Genomic DNA, 17,600 nt, shown 5'->3' with positions numbered 1-17,600 from the left:
TTTAAAAAGACTTAAATGAGTACGAGTAACAGCAAAAAGAATTCACTCACTAATAAGAAATAAGTCAGTAAGGAGTGCATACCTATTAGGGCAGCTCTAGCTGCCATAGTTTTGAAATTTTCATTCAAAGTATACACGTTGTAGTCTCGAGGTCTCACTTCGCCACTCAAAACTTGAGAATCTTCAACACAATTAGAAGGGGGAACCCACATGTCAAATTCAGCCTTCCAATTCTGAATAGTGTTGATAGGCACAATACACAAAACTAATGTTGCAGGAGTATGCCTCAAAAAGACATCAACAAATGACACAACCTACAGAAGAAAATCACATCTTAGAAATGATATAAAAGAACCATAAAAATACTTTTTATAATTTAATTGAAAAAGTGCACAGTTAATTAGATACCTGCACTGTTTTGCCTAAGCCCATACTATGTGCCAGTATGCATCCAAATCCACTAGATGATTTGTATCTCTCAAGGTTTTCCACTACATTATCATACAGGAACCGAATTCCTCCAATCTGGCAAGAAATACAACATTGAATAAAATATTTAACTGATCAATCTAATTAAAAACATTATTAACAGGAAATTAATATAAACAATTAAATAGACGCCAAAATAAATAGTTAATCACGCCTTATAAACCAAAAAACTGCAACACAAGACAAGAATTTTGTGTATTAAAATACCGAATGATGAAGAAATCTTTTGTAACTGAATTTATTAACATTTAAAGATTCTCAGAAACAAAATGGAAATAAACAATAATAAAACATCTAGAGAAGAATTAATAGCGGAAATAGAAGTCTGATTTCTAAATAATGCATATATTAAGATTTTGTACATTTATGTATATTATGGTGGAACAAAAATGCGGAAACGCTGCATTTTAGGTTCAAAAACAATTTTTTAAAATTTGGTTGCAATATTAGATTATCTTGACGCGTCACAAAGAGCTAGAAATTTGTGAAAAAATTGAAATTTTTAAAAAGGGCCTTTAAAATTCTTTCTTAGATTTTAGTTTGGCAATAGCGGGAAAAAATTAGCTTTTAGGTTTAAAAGGAATTTAAAAAAATTCTGGTTGCAATACATCAATATCTCAAGGGGTCGCAAAGAGCTTAAGGTTTGTAAAAAAATTGAAAAATTATAAACTTTAATAAAATATTTTTATGACATTTTGGTTCACATAATGTTACAAAAGACGATTTTAAATACATATATAAACATTACAATTGGAAAAAAATTATTAACTATAAAGTATAATAATAATAAAACTATTTTTTATGTCTAATTTTGCGTTTCTTACTTCTGTATCCTTAATAATTACAAATGCTGCAACTGCAAAATGCTTGTTTCTACTTCATTGCCACATTAAATTGTTTTTTTAATTACATTTTAGCATATTCACATGAGTCAATTTTTACTTTTACATATGCTTCTCTTGCGATTTAACCATAAACATTTTGAGGCGATTCGGCTACCAGTTTCACAGCTCTTTCCACTGCTTCCATCTAATAAGGAAGCCTCAGAAGTCGATAACCGAGTCCCCTATATTATTTGATTCAGCTTCAGAAGCCTTCTGTATTAAGTCTTTGGGACAGCCACTGGAAACAGGTTTTAGCAAGGGGCGTTCAGTTACATCATTTTCAAGACATGAGTTCATGTCGATGTAATCTTTTGCATCGTAGTTTATCTTTGGAACTTTAAACTTTTTGACTCTATTTTTACATTCTGTTCTTGCTTTTCAACACGTCGTAAACTAAGTTCTCTTTGGATTTTACGTTCATCACTTAGCATGGACAAAAGGATATTTTCCGAAGCAGCAAAGTACCTATTTCTTTGAATAATCTGATCTATAATGTTCTTGAAATCGTCAGAGAGATAGTGTGAATATGAGATCAGGTTAAAAAGATGTCTGGAATCATAAGTACATGAAACATTAACATTACATTAATTTAAACCACACAGGCACCTGATTGGTTTGCCTTTTTTTGTAAAGAATACAGTTGTTCATCAACGTTGCCATTGGCGCCAGTAATCCTTTCTGATACACTAGTATTTTTTGTCCGTTCTTGATTAAACTTAACTATTCTCTGTAGTACTCTACTATTTCTTGCTTCTTTCTTCCTCAAAGCGCATCATGTGTTGTAGTTATATCAACATTGCCCATTACCATTTTCCTGTTAGAGCATCGATCGTTTAGAACCTTTTATTCCATGACTGGCACTTTATTTTTATACAAGTCAGCAATATCAAATAAACGTCTAGCTTCTTCTCTAAATTCTGTGAGCTTGGAATCAAACTTATCTGAACATTTTCTGCTTTTAGACTTTAATAAATTCATGTATTTAGCATGATAAGGTTTTATCATTTGTGAAATTCTTTTGCTAGAAGCAACGGGAATAGAAGCTTTCGACCATATTTGTTTTATTATGGGAACTGAAATGTCACATATTTCGCTTACAGAAGGATCCTTCTCTGAAGCAATTGTGAGGTTATGTCTAATATAACAGTAGCACTAGATCCATATGAAATGAGTTCAACCTCAAGCAAATCACTAAATTTCGCAAAAATAGAACACTTCGATATTTGTTTTGTCTTCACTAATTTAGAATGAGCAATTTCTACTCACAGCAAAGCATACAAGCGCATACGCTAACAAATCAGTTATACAATAGACGGAGCGGAGACGCCAACTGAACTGAACTCGGCAAAGCTACCGATTTAAAACCAACTCTCTCCTTGTCACCGGACGCAAAGAAATCTCCGACTTACCTCAATAACAACCGCTCCGGCGACGACTCAGTGCTATGCCAGTGCAATAGTAAAACTGTTTTTATACTTTTATTCATATGATAATGCCTATTTAAGGCTTTTTATTTCATAATGGAGGCATGCAAAAATCCTTAAAAAGTTGCAAAAAGTGTGATTTTATGAAACTTTAACGTCCTTGCGACACCTCAAGACCTACTCCAATATTTTTTGTATTTACAATTTATTTTATTTACACCAAAAGAAAATTTTCCGCGCTATTAAAAATCAAAAATTTATTTTTTCGTTCCACCCTAACGTATATAATACAAAGGAATGTAATGAATTAAATATTGACTGATATATACTGACATAAAAAAAGATGTATAATAGATGTTATGTAATATTTGCACATGTACTTACTATTATTTAAATACTTATTTATTTTGCTACCAATACCTTCTGAAATGTAGTAACATACCTGGTGAGGTTTAATGACTTTCGCAATCTGTGGTGCTAAAAAGATATCCGGATCTTCTGGTGGGTGTCCAACATTTACTAAAACTCGACCTTCTTCGTCAGGAAGATTAAAACAATCATTTGTATGAGCACCACTGTTATTTGGATCTTCTGCAGTGCCATCTCCTTCTGTTTCACCTTCGTCACTCAAAACCATAACATCATCATCTTTTTTGTCAGAGTCATCGGTGTCACTTTCGTTACCAGAGCTGGAGCTTGATATATTAATTATATTTTCTACAAAACAAGAAAAACTATGATGTTAGTTTAAAAATATATATTATTTCATGCAGCATTAATGTGATTTATCAAGTTAACAAACAACTTTCAATTCCATTTGGTACTGAATGATATTCACGCTGTAATCAGGCACTAAAAGCTAAAACAGAAAAATCCTATTTGAAATGTGGGAGGTATTAAGTGATAAAAATCGTTTTCTTACAATGGAGCAGTCTTTATATCTTTTGAATCCGTACATAAAATACATCATAAGGTTGCCAGAATTGAGGAAGGAAAGAAAGAAAGAGAGAGAGAGAGAGAGGGGAAAAAAAAAAAGGCAATACCGCATAAGTCTCAACTACGCAGATTAGTGTTTAAAAATATAACAACCATTCTACTACAAAAGGGTTGCAAATCCAGATGTAGAAACTATTATTTTATATTACATTATAGATAAAACTTTTTATAATAAGTAGAACATAAAACATCCGAAATCTTCATAAAAATAACAACAAAATTACAATTTGTAATTTTTTTTAATGCCATACCTTCAATAGGGGTAGGTATTATACCCTGAAGTTTTGCTTTTTTATCATCATCACTGCTATCCACAACAGCATCAGCTTCACTTTTAACAACAGCCTTTTTGCACTCATCAGTTGGTTCCGATTCACTCAATGAAGAAGAATCAAATAAACTTGGAGCATCATCAGGTTGGCTAAAAAGCTGAGTTAGAGCTTCCTTCTCAACTTCTATCTGCTGGAGTCGTTCTTGTAAAGCTCGCATTTGGGCTTCTTGCAACCTTTGTATACGTTCTTGCTCCTCTTTTTGAGCTGAGAGAGTAACAGCATCTAATTCATCCTCCAATTTTATATCCCTAGAAATTGTTTAAAAAAAGTCATTAACATTTTTAAGTCATTTTTTATACCTCTAGCCCTAAAGAAAAATTTTAAAAATACATATTCCATAATCAATATATAATATATATAATTGTCCAGCGAAATCTATTACTCTATTTTAGTATCTAGCGACGCATTCAGGTTTGTTTCGTGTGCAAATAAAATTAAACATAAGAAATAATTAAGTACGAGATTGTGAATTCCATGCTTTATTTCAATTTTTTTTTTTTAATGCTGGATTGTGGCAAAAATCAACGCGCCGAGGTCTGCGATTATCATTATGCAAGTTCGCATTTTGTCCCGCACAGATACCGGAAGTGTTTATGACAATTTTATTAAGTATTGTAAAGGGCTTGAAAAAAAAAAGAAAAAAAAAGGGGGGAAATTTTCTATCAATAAGAATGTAATTAGACTGCGTTCAATGTCACATTTCATTATATTCTAACTTCACAGGATAGTTGCAAGTTCTTTATATTATTTTCTTTTCGCATTCATAATAATTCAACATAATCAAAATTGAAATTAGATTCGATTCGTACTTGAATAATTCTTTTATATAAACTCTTTTATTGGACGTTAGAAAACATTTCTGCAATCCAATGCAAGGAAGCTCTTGCAGCCAATAAGTTTCCAAGAGCTAGAATATAGCTTATACCAGAGTAACACTTCAGCGACGAAGTGAAAGTTGCAGTATACAAGTTGCACAGTACAATACTATACATATATAACGTATTACTATACATTATTAAATCTGCAACACAGGCGCCGAGTAAATTCCGACTACCTATAATCGAAGTCCAATTTCAAGACCCATAATTCATAAGTGGCATGAAAGATTTATGACGACAGGTAGCGTATTCTAAAACCAAAATTTGGCCAACCTAACAGAAGTTGCGAAAACATTGCAAGAATTGAAGAATGCTTTCGTCGCAATTCCCATAAATAGATTCACCAAGCGACTCAGCAATAGCAAATACCAAGATCAACTGTGCATGATGTACTGCATAAAAGGTTACGGCTTCATACGTATAAACTCAAATGTTGTACAAGTTAAAGCCTGACGATAAGCTTCGACGCCGAATATTTAAAGAATGTTACAAAAACGATGAAAATTTTCAGAAAGGTATAATGTTTTTAGATGAGGAAAAGTTTCACGTATAAGGTATTGTTAGCCCGACATAATACTTAAATATGGGTAAAATTCTTCATGCCGTACTGGAGCAAGAGGATCGAATTATTGAATTCTTTTCCGAAGTAACTATCTACTCTGACAATTACCTTCATATACTTGAAATTTTCGCACTTCCTCAAGTAAAGGATTTGCAAACCAATATCATTTTTAAGCACGATGAGATGAGGAGGTCCATTATCATGGCCACCCATATCTCCAGACATAACATCTTTGGACTTCTCATGATAACATGTGAAAAATATTGTTTACCAATCTCCGATTCGTGACACTGATGAACTGAAAGGTCGAAAATATTCTAAAAGAGTTGTTCTACGATTAAATGGTATCATAATTGTCGATTTTCAAAAACAGGAGTGGGAAATGAAAAAAGAGGAGAAAAGAGTGTGGTAAAATTCACGAAAAGCATCACAAAATATTCGTGAAGGTAGAGGTTACTGGAAAAGGAATTCAAGTAGTTAAAGAACTGAGACAAAATGTAAAATATTGCAATTAAATTTTCACCTGTATTTTCTGAAAATTTACTATTATAATACCATCTGAAACCGTGAAGCAAAATTTTTAGAACAGGATTTTTTTCGGTCGACGAATCGAAAAAATGGATTACATTTCGTTTATCTTTCAAGGACGTAACGAAAAATCAAGTACTTACTTGTGGTGCCGAGTATAGCAAAATGAAATTCAAGGAGTTTTTAAGAACTGTGGGAACCCTGATAATTGCTATATTTGAGGAAATGAAAATTCTCACCAACTATTTGAAAAGAAAGGGATAAAACTAAAGTCAATCTGTGTGAATCTAGATTTCCTCTACCAGCCCTCCACTACGCTATCAAGCAGATGTTACCTCGTTTTCGAATAACATTTCCTAGGAGTTGGATTGCATAGAGGAGACCCAATTGCCTAGAAGCTAAGATTTCCGATTTGACTCCATTAGACTTGTTTGCTTCGACATTCATAAAATCCGTAGTGTATAAAAAAAATATTAAATTGGTGATGAGTAGAAGGTATTATTCAAATAATTGGTCAAATAACTCTTGTTATTCTATAAAAGAATTGGAGATAAATAGATTACTGCTTAAATATTTGTTGTGCTACAAAAACACACATCAACATCTATTGATAATGAAACATGATGAGTATTCCAGACACCCTATAAATATTTCCATTGACATTCATCTAATCATCAACACTTTCAAGATATTATGCCCTTCATAAGCATGCTCCCACCTTTTATCTTGCATGCATGCATAAAAATTTTAATAGCTATTTTGAAGTTGCTATAAAGACGCCATCTACAATTTCAGAGTGCAATGTCATCTTACAGTGTAAAATACTTTCACTATTTTTTTTAAAAAATGAAATCCAGTTCATTCAATAGAAGAAACCAAAACCTATGTTTTGATTAAGGGACTTCCTTCGACCTCTGACAGCATTTTTAGAAAAAAATTCCATCATAAAATAAAAATAGTAAATAGGAACATTTGTATAATGATATAACATAGCCTTTTAAATTTCCTTATAAAAATGAAATTTATTTTCGAATATATCCACAAAAGAAGATGACTGGAATTCACATTGGCATTCATTTAATAAATAACAGAAAATTTATTCAGGATGACTATAGGAACAGTGAAAAATTTTTCCCTGACTAATAAGTAACATTTTTCTGATTTATGGCTACTAGTTATATTAAAGTTTTGACTTTCTCACAACTCAAAATCATTGTATTTTTACAATATACATTATTAAAAGCATTTAAAAGTTATTTAACATGAAATTTTTTTATATTTAAGATATTTAATTTTTAAAAAATTGGAATAAGTGTGTTAAAAACTGTATATTACACTTCCTATACGGAAAAAGAATACTGGATTTTTAACAAATGTTTTGCTTTTGAAAGTGCATAAGAATTCTAAAAAAAATTAAAATCACTCATTGCAATGCAAGTTATGTTAACAGTAAATGCTATTATGATTTTTGTTGAAAATTTTAAAACAATTCAACAACTAATTAGAGCTCTTTGCATAAGTATAATAACAACATGCAGCAGCATAGACATCAAAAATAATATAATTATACATATCTAATAACATATATATATTAACAAAGATTTAAACAACAGAAACTGTACAAATATTACTTCAAATCTTTTTTTTTTCTATAAAAAATCATAAATTATTTGCTCAAATAAAATCTTATGCTTTCATAAATGAATATAAAGACATTTATATTCACTCTTTATTACAAATAATGTGAAACATAAGGTACTAACTTACAGATAACTCCAGTACCAAATAACAACAGCATGCCTACTACACTTAAAATTCAAAAAATTAGAAAACAATCAATTATCAATTTCAAAACTGAAATGTCAATTATTAAGTACTAACAAAAACACTTTATAAAAGAGCAAGCACTGCTTTAAATAAATTTAAAAAGTTTTCAAGGCTTTGTTTGCAAAATTTTGCAGCCTGCAATTTGTTTCTCAACTCTTCAATCTCTTTTCCAGCTACCTCAAGAGTTATTTATTTATTTAGTGTTTTTAATTCTATAAACTGATACTCTGCCCTCCCCCCCCCCCACTTATCAAATTTTGCTTAATTCCTTTCGGGTTTTTTTTCTTTATACTCTTCATATTTGGCATGTGAATTTTCACTTGAAATAAATTATTTTGACACTTCGAAACTACTTATTTCCCAATTTGATTTAATGTTGTTCTAAACCATTCTTCTTGCAAGGAATGTTTGTTCTTTCCTATTCTCGTTTAGACAATCTTTGTTGATAGAAAATCCTCTCCTTACATTATTGTTGTCACGGGAAAGTATTATAATTTTTAGCAATAATATAGCATAATCACAAGGTTGTAAGCGTAGGACAAACCAAAGTTACCGACCCTATCTGTTCTTAGAAGAGTGAAAACCGATCTTACCGAAAGTTTCATTAAGGTTCATATAAATGTGCATTAGTCATTTAAATTTACTATACTTTCATATAAATTTGCATGCATCATTATTAGCAAATTAAAATTTCAATAGATTCTCTCCATAACTATAAAAAAATATTTTTTTAACTCCTTCAGGATGGATGAAGACGGAAAGAAGAGCTCCCACAAGAGGAGAGAAAAAAAAAAAAAGGATGGGGAGAAGTGATAAAAAATGTATTATGAGAAGGAATAAATTTTTTTGAATGTTAGTACTTGTACAATCATATAATAGATAGTACACACACTAATCTCAATAATTTATAATACATTCTTACTATAATATTAAATTAATGGTAAAATTTGCTGAATTTTAATAAGAATTATTTAGGAAGGAAGGAAAACAAACCAAATATTCCTGAGAAATATATAAATAGCATAAGAATAAAAAACATTCAATAAACTCACCTAATATTGCATCTCTCAAACTTTTTCTTTTTTGAAAGCTTATCATCTTTTTTAGAACTTTTATCACTACAATCATCTTTCTTATCCTTTTTCTCTTTTTTCTTCTCACAAGATTCTTCTGAATTCCCTAGAATTGCCTCATTGCTATTAAAATTTTCCCTGCCTTCTTCAGTTACTGAGTCACTAACAGAAATGGTTTGGTTAGATTGTTCTTCCATATTTTCAAGAAGGTCACAGTCAGATTTTATTTCAGTTTTAAAATTTGAATGTTCTTCTGGGTTTTTCAAGTCATAAGATAAAATATCTTCACTAGGAGAAAAAAAATCTGCTTTGCTTTCTGTACTTAAATCATCCGTAAATCCACTATCACTTTTGATATCTCTAGAAATTGTCATTTCTGAATCAGCTTGAAAGTTCTTTTCATCTGAAAATTTTTTACTGTCACTGAAACAAGGTTCTTCTTTGATTTCAGAAAAAATATCAGGTTTACAGTCAACAGTTTCACTTTTAAAATCTGAGTTGGATTGGCTAGGTTCAATTTTTGGTTCAAGTTTAACAAAATCTACTGTATCTTTAGCTTCAATTTGAGTTGTTTCAGAAGGTAAATTATACAATAAATCTTCAGATTTGGGTTTATTTTCAGGTTTTACTATTGATAATAAATTTGAAATAGGAATATTATCACAATTGTCAGCTGATGAATCTACTAATTGAATGGAAACATCAGAACCCAAGTGCATGCTGTTCACTCGCTTGAGTTTGTGCTCATCAGTATCATCACCATCTAAACACTCATCCTCCCATTTTCTCTTCACCTCATTTTTTATCTGGCTTTCATTCAAGACATCAATATCTGGTATGTTACAGTCTTTAGTGCAATTTTCAATGCTGGAATGAGCTTCTTTAGTTTCACAGGCAGCTTGAAGTGCAACTGAAGAATAAAAAATCAATATTGTACATTTGAAATCAAAAATGCAATTATATAATACAGTTTAGTTAAATTAAAAACCCTTGTAAAGGCTGTATTAAGGCTACATAAGAAAGAATCTAATACTTTTGAACTAGGCTCCAATGACAATGACATTTGACATGGGAACTTAAAATTCAAGCTTTGCATTGCAACCAACATGAGAATATTTGACTTTCATGCAAAATTAAAATTCCACAGGCCCATATATACAAAGTATTTACAGTGAAAATCGATCTTAAAATTAATCCCTTGATCTCAAAGCCAAAAACACAATGCCCAAGTAATCAAGATCTTCATCGCAGTTAGAAAGTATATTTAAAATTGTAATCTATGCAGCACACAAACTTAAATACACAAAGACACTGCTGAATAGTTATAATATTATATTAAATATTTAAGCAATATTTTTTTCAATAACTATTTTAAATGGTAATAATGACAACATGAAATAAACTTACTGCTGTCTTATGAATTAAAATATGAAAATTGGACATTGAAGATTGAAAAAAAAAAAAAAAATCCTATTCATAACTATATATAAAAATTATACCTCCATTATATCTTAACAGGAAACAAAGACGCAAAACATTTTTAATAAGGAAGGGTTTTAGATAAGGAAGTTCGACGTTCCAATGCATATCTAGGGTGGCTATAATTAGAGTGCAAGTGTTTGAAGGCCTGTAAAAGAAAAACTACTTGGAAGTATGTTGAAGTAATTTGGTGTATATTATATTTACAACACAGGGAAATGAATGACACAATAAAAAAAATTAGTTCAACTTTTTGTCATAGGTGGCGCTTTTTAATGACAATATTTTATACATTATAACATTTTTCATTGTTAAAATGCATAATGTATTACAATATTTATTCAATATGGGATCATTCAAGTTCTATAAAATGCTGTAGATGCAAGACAGTGTGATCCACAGTAGCACCTAATGTTTCTTGCTGAATTTCTAGGACATGTCTAGTAATGCTGCTTTTTAAAGCAACAACAGAGTTAGGTTTGTCCTTTTAGACCGATCTTTTAAATATCCCCACAGTTAGAAATCTCAAGAATTCAAATCAGGTGAACGTAGTGGCCACGCAATTTTGGAAACATCTCCTAATTATACGATCCTCGCTCATGGTTTTGATAAAGTCTTTGTTACACTTCTAGTGCTTACAAATTGTTGATCCACTAACCCTGAATCAACTGCTCCCCTATCTCTTCTACAACTTCATAATTCGAAATCTTCCTCAAGTTCCAGGGAGCATTCCGAGTTCTCCTATAGCTTCAAATTTATTAATCATTTTCTTTAAGCCATTTACAGACATCAGTCCTTATCTCGTCTTTATGACGGCGATATTCTTTCAAAGTAGCACTATAATTGCTATTCTTTTGGTAATAACATTTTACTAACAGAGCATGTTCTACCTTTGACGAAGTCATGGCTATACATGACTTTCATCATCATAATGATTTTAAAACTGAAGTGGTATTCATTTTGACATAGTACAGAGAAAAAACAATATTTTAATAATCTATGGAGCCATCTATTGCAGAAAAATGAACTGAAATTTTTTATTGTGTAATTCATTTCCCTATGTTGTAAATATAACATATATCAAATTTCTTCAACATACTCCAAATAGTTTTTCTTTTACATTCCTTCAAACACTTGCACTTTAATTATAACCACCCTGTATAATGATTTCAAATTTCATGACATCAATGTTAAGGCTGATCCAAAATCTAATGTTCTCATCTTAACCCTATGGATCGAAGAGTTCTACTACATGGAACACTCGACTCACTTCTCAAACCATTAAATTCAACTATAAACTGGGGGGAGGGGGGATTAGGATTCACCTTTAATCTTCTTTTTAATAATAGATGGCAGCTTAAATCAAGTAGATTCCTAATTTTCGTCTATAGCACATTGCTTAAAAGAGTATTTTTTTCCAAGGAATTTTTTTTGGGGAGGAGGAGGGGGCAAGTGTACAAAAACTATTGTTGGGAAAAACTTCGTTGTTTTCCTGACTATATCTTAAATAATTTACTCTACATATTTTAAATACTTTAAAGAGAAAGCATATATATAATCATCGAATAAAACTATATGTTCCGTTACCTGGAATACTCTGCTGATTATGTTACATGACAGAACTCTATTACAGAATGAGAACATTTGTTTCTCATTTTTCTATTTTATCCGAGAAAATGAAATCAGTTCAAGGAATATTGAGGGAGAGTTCGAATTATTGGAAATGACCAACCTCTACTTGGGACACTTCGTGGATTTTTTTTTTTTTTTTAAATCAGTAGGTTTGGTCATCTTTAATTACAGCTGCAAGAATTTGGGTTTCACTACCGTTCGTTTAATATAATGTTAATGTTTAATACTTTTAACTAATATGCATAAACTCATTTTTTACAGTAAATATAATCGTATTTAATTTTTTATTATAAATTAATTGTCTTGGGAATGGTGTAGTCTTTGAGAATAGTAATGGCGAGTGCAATTTTCACAAAATTTTACCTGCACATTCACTTTAAGTCTTTAAACTATTTACAACTTTTGTTTCAGTTTAAACTTTAAAGGGTAGTCTGTCACAAAAGCCAACAGATTCCTTTCTTATGAAATGTGCTAAATTTCATGACATTTATCACAAAAATTTAAGATGAAAAATAACAAATAAATTGCTAAGTAAAACAATACTGAAAAGGTGATTCACTTAAGTTTAAATGAGTGATAAAAATGTTTAAGATATCTAAGATATCAGCAGTAATTCAAATAAACCACAGCTGGCAGAAACATCACAATAAGAAGTAATTTTAATCTGAATAAGTACTTAGATGAAAAATACAAATTCCCCCATTTTCAAAATATGTTTTCATTTTTATATTTCATTTACTTGATTTTTAAAATTAAATCCATTTATCGTTATAAAAATTATTTAATGTTAAGTTATAATTTTTTTACTATGATCAGGGACAAAGTATGCAAACTTTTGTATCATACATATCCAACAAGAATAATATCAAATAAGATATTTAAGAAAAAAAGTTTTGAAAAGATAAGAAATCGCCAGTTATCTTTAAGTAGCATCTCATTCAATTTTGTTGCATTTTAAACTGGAAACTTCTTTTTTTTTCTGTACACAAGTTTGAAACAATAAATTTCATTTCAAACAATTAAAATTTCTGGATAATATTTTTCAGTAATTAATGAAAACTTTTAACTACACAAACTATAAATAAATATACTGCAACTGATGAAAAAAGAAATTACTATTTTTTCCCGATTACTAAAGGTTTGGAATTCACAAGCATGTATAATATAAAGATAGTTCTTGAATTACTTTCAAGTGAAGCAAAACTCTCATCCCAATCTTTTATCTGCTCCAGCCGTGAGACTGCTGTAGCAGTACCCACTTCATTGGGCTGAGCATCATCAGGTGGAAATACTTCCATTGCACAAAATGCTGAAGCTTTTACATTAGGATCCTTTAAAGACCTGAAAAGAAAATAATATAAATATATTATCAAAATCTATAGCATATTTAAGATTGAAATTAGATGAGAAATAAAGATATTTTGAAGCAAAGAATTATTTAATAATTCACAACATATGAACTATTTCTTGGATTTAATACAAATTTCATAGTATACATACAAAATTCTGTATTATTTATTTGCATCAATAATTAAAATGCTTCCTTTGAGAAATACATACAAAAACATGGCGTGAAACTGAAGAACTTGTTCTGTGGTGGCAAAAATCGGTGAATATTAAAAAGAAAAGTATAAAAAAAGCTTCTAAAATGGTATTGATTAAACAATTCTCTTTTAAAAAGAAAAAATCTACCGGGGGGGGGGGGGGGGGCAGCTATAGCAGCTAGCAAAATACATTCACATTTTTTTTCCCCATAATGACAATGTGAAGAGAATTGAAAGATCGTGATCTTAATTACTAAACAGACAAATAACATGCATGATTAAGTCGCAGTATATAGCATTTCTATTCTACACTGTGTGATCAAAAATGGTTGTACACTTTCACATTAACATATTTTTTTCTAATTTCTTTAGAAAAACCAGATGAACTGTCTTTGAATATGTAAAATGTCAACTTTGTAAAAAATATTTTTTAATTCATATTTTATTGTGAAGATTTAGTCACAGACAAATTTATGTACTGACCAAAAATTGGCGAAGAGAAAGAAAAACGATTTGGGCTGATTCAGTATTAATAAAAAAAACCCGATTCAGTATTAATAAAAAAAACCCAGATAATTGTTTTAACAATATAACTGAGATTTTATTTGTTGTGAACAGCACTTACATGCATTTTAGAAAAAATAGAACATATATTCAGAAAAACATAAAGGTGTTTGAAAACATCCTAAATTTTGTCACAAGTTATATGCTTATAAAATCCTAAGATTTCAAACTAATTATACATACTAAATATGTTAAAAGCATATATTACAGCCTTATATTAAAATCTAAAGCGAATTTTTTAAGAATTTGAATAAATATGACTATTTTTAGTAAATAAATTTTAACTGAACATGTGAATACTACAGCATATTTTTTTCTTCCACATTTGTAATGTCAGATATAAAGGACAACTTATGTAAAAATTCCAGGTGAACACCATGAAGATTGAGAAAAAGATCAGCATTGCAGTGAGCTGAAATTCAGTTGCTCTCAAACAGAAATCAAATGAGGAGTGGTTTTCTACAAACTGATATTCTTTAAACTTTAATTTCCAAATCAAATTCAAAACATTAGAAGCATACTAAGTATTCTTTAACATATATCAAATACGTATCAGAAAATATGGTATATTAAGCATTATAAAAGAAAAGATTTTATTGTTAATCATTATTATTTGCAAAAACATTAGATTTCTAATTTTACGAAATGAAGATCAGAACTCTGAGTAGGGAACATTGCAATCAGCAGTGTTATACATTTGGCATATTGTTGAAGTGAGCTCGCCAACCAATGTAGTTAGCTGAGCGACTTGCTGCTCAAGTTGAGTAACTCGGGTTTCGGAAATTGTAGGTGTAGCCTTAAATGTATTAATATTTGAATGGCATGTCAAATCACTAATTTTATCTGCAATGGATGCCAGACCACCCAAATCTTCTCTCAAAGCAGCTAAGATCGTTTGAATGCCGTTTGGAAGTCTACCTAGCCAAACAGATTTCAATAGTGGTTCACCAACAGTCTCACCAGCCAAGGCCTTCATGCGTGTTAACAATTGAGATGGCCTCTGGTTGCCAAGCTCCAATCCTTGTAAGAGTGTACGAATTTTTGAAGCCTCACTTTCGGAATGTAATTCAATCAAACGTATTTTAAAATAGTATATTTATCATTACCGGGCGGTTTCAAGATTATGTCACTAACAGAATTTAAAATATCAGAATCAACTGCAGAAATAACAATTAAATTTGGTATCATCCGCAGTAATTCCGGCCAAGACAAATTGCGCCTCGAGCTGTACAAACCATAATGCAGGATTAGCCTTCCAAAAAGGCGGTAATTTGATGCCAACACGAGAAATTGTGAAGTCATTGCTGGCGGAATCTTGATTATCATTAGACATGTTTGAAATAAGCGAGGTCAAATTCACTATAGATCATTAACTATTCGCTAAATTTTAGATTTTTTTTTAGCTTAAAAAATCCGAATGTTACCAAATGTTCGAAAACTCGCCAAATATAGTTCAACGATGCCAAACTTTTAGTACTGAGTCTATGGAGAAAATTCGGTTTTGGCGTGAATCAAAAGTAAACATTGGCGCTATAGGGCGACTTTTGAAGGTTTCATAGGACTACTGTTAAAGATTAACTAAGATCAGAAAACACTAAAAATAGTTATAATTCTTCCTAATTTTTGATAAAAGGCAACTTACTTATTGTTTTCATTTGATGCAGAGAGGTTTTGAGTGATGAAAAAGTCTTATTGTATTTCCCAGTTTTTTACTTGAATTGCTTCAATGAAGAGTTTCAATTACCGTCTATGAAGATTTTTACTTGGTTATAACTTTTGAATTATAGGCCGGATTCCAAAATATTTTTACATCGTAAGCAGAAAAACTTCTTCTTTTTTATTGACGTAAAATTTTTGAAGATGGGATACGGAGGATTTTGATGATTATGGATTTCGAAAGCTTCGAGTAAGAGCGATAGATAACGTTGTTTTTTGTTAAACGATCAGGTTCGCCATTTTTTCAGAATTTTCTGATGACTTCATTTAATTATTTTTCAAAATCGGAAATGATTTCATTTGCTTTTCGGGTCACCAATGTGGATGTTGGCTATAATATTCAAATTGGATGACGGCTTAACAAAAATAACTTTATTTTACGGAAACATTAAGAAGATACAGTTGCAGTTAAAAATGCAGTAGAATAAAATCTCGTGCACGTATAATAAATCGCTTGCAGGATCACGCAACTTAAACAGTGACGTTTTGATGAAAGCAAGTCCACCGCAATTTCTTACCAATATAATTATTTATTTACATCAACTTCAAAATACATTAACATGGGTGATAGAGATTATGTATTGAAGTCTGATTCTGGGAGTTGGAAGAATGAGGTGGTCCCAGAGAAATTAGACCATTTGGCAATAGCATCTGTTTCCATGAGATAGAGAAAGATTCATTTCCCCATGAGGTTATTTACATAGCTTATGGTTGCAATGAATTATCTAAGCATTTTATTTTTAACATTTTTTTTTCTTCTTTTGATAGGAGATGCTAGACGACAGATTAAAACTGAACTGTTAAAGTGAGCAACAGAATTTGCTTGATCAGTAAATTTTTTTTTATTGGTTAATGTGAGATTCGAATATTTACAAATCTTTGGAAGACACAAAATTATTTTATTTCAGAATTCATCCTTTTTATATTGAATGTGCTGTCTATCAGTTATCAATGACTAAGTCTAACTGTTTTATTTTTGGGGTCGCACATTACAAACTTAATAAATACAACAATAAAGTATTTAAATCTAATTCGTATAATAATCAAGGAAAAGAATGAAAAATGTTAAGGATTTAATATAAAGCTACTTATTTATGAGATAAAACCAAACTAAAAACATAAATGCTCCCTAAATGTATTTCAATACTCAACTCAAGTTATCATTTTGATAAACAGCAGCTACATAGATGCATGCTTTACAAATGAGTCAGAGTTGCAAATGCGTTATACAATCTTTCATCAAACATTATTCTGTTTTATAGCGTTTTTCAAATATTAAGGAAAAATTACAAAGGTATGATTAAAATGTTAAAAATACATACATTTCTCTACAAATTACAAATTTGCATATAAGGATGAGCCACATCAAAATGTAATATGCAAATTAGTGGAAATGCCATAATTAATGCCACTGAACATGGTGTCAATAACATGCCTTAAAAATATCTGCAGTTTCTTCAAGTTGTAAACACATAGTGAAATTTCAAAACAGCCATTTTTTGGATAAGAGATTGTGTTTTAATTGTATTTATTACAAACTATATTTTTGAGAAGAAAATTAGAAGAAAGTTTCATTGAAAAGACATTAGGACACATGTGACATTTGATACAAAAATGGTGGTGCAGAAAGGCACTTTTTAATAACGATAAAAAAAGCACGAACGAAAGACAT

General features: G+C 30.5%; 1 protein-coding gene across 1 annotated transcript in view; it reads right to left on the bottom strand.

Moving 5' to 3' along the window:
* The window catches only part of LOC129958772 (uncharacterized), an 88,880-nt gene that overhangs the window by 48,219 nt on the left and 23,061 nt on the right, over positions 1–17,600 (bottom strand). The window contains exons 3-8 of the mRNA XM_056071446.1: positions 13,291–13,445; positions 8,973–9,903; positions 4,045–4,373; positions 3,240–3,514; positions 409–525; positions 83–314 (exon numbers count right to left, since the gene is read on the bottom strand). Coding sequence (XP_055927421.1) covers positions 83–314; positions 409–525; positions 3,240–3,514; positions 4,045–4,373; positions 8,973–9,903; positions 13,291–13,402 — 1,996 coding nt within the window. The 5' untranslated portion in view covers positions 13,403–13,445. The remainder of the gene's footprint in view (positions 1–82; positions 315–408; positions 526–3,239; positions 3,515–4,044; positions 4,374–8,972; positions 9,904–13,290; positions 13,446–17,600) is intronic.

The sequence above is a fragment of the Argiope bruennichi genome, chromosome X1 (genome assembly GCF_947563725.1).
Source record: "Argiope bruennichi chromosome X1, qqArgBrue1.1, whole genome shotgun sequence".
Classification (NCBI taxonomy): domain Eukaryota; kingdom Metazoa; phylum Arthropoda; class Arachnida; order Araneae; family Araneidae; genus Argiope; species Argiope bruennichi.
Note: the sequence above shows the minus strand (reverse complement) of the source record. Positions and strands in the feature narration are given on the sequence as shown.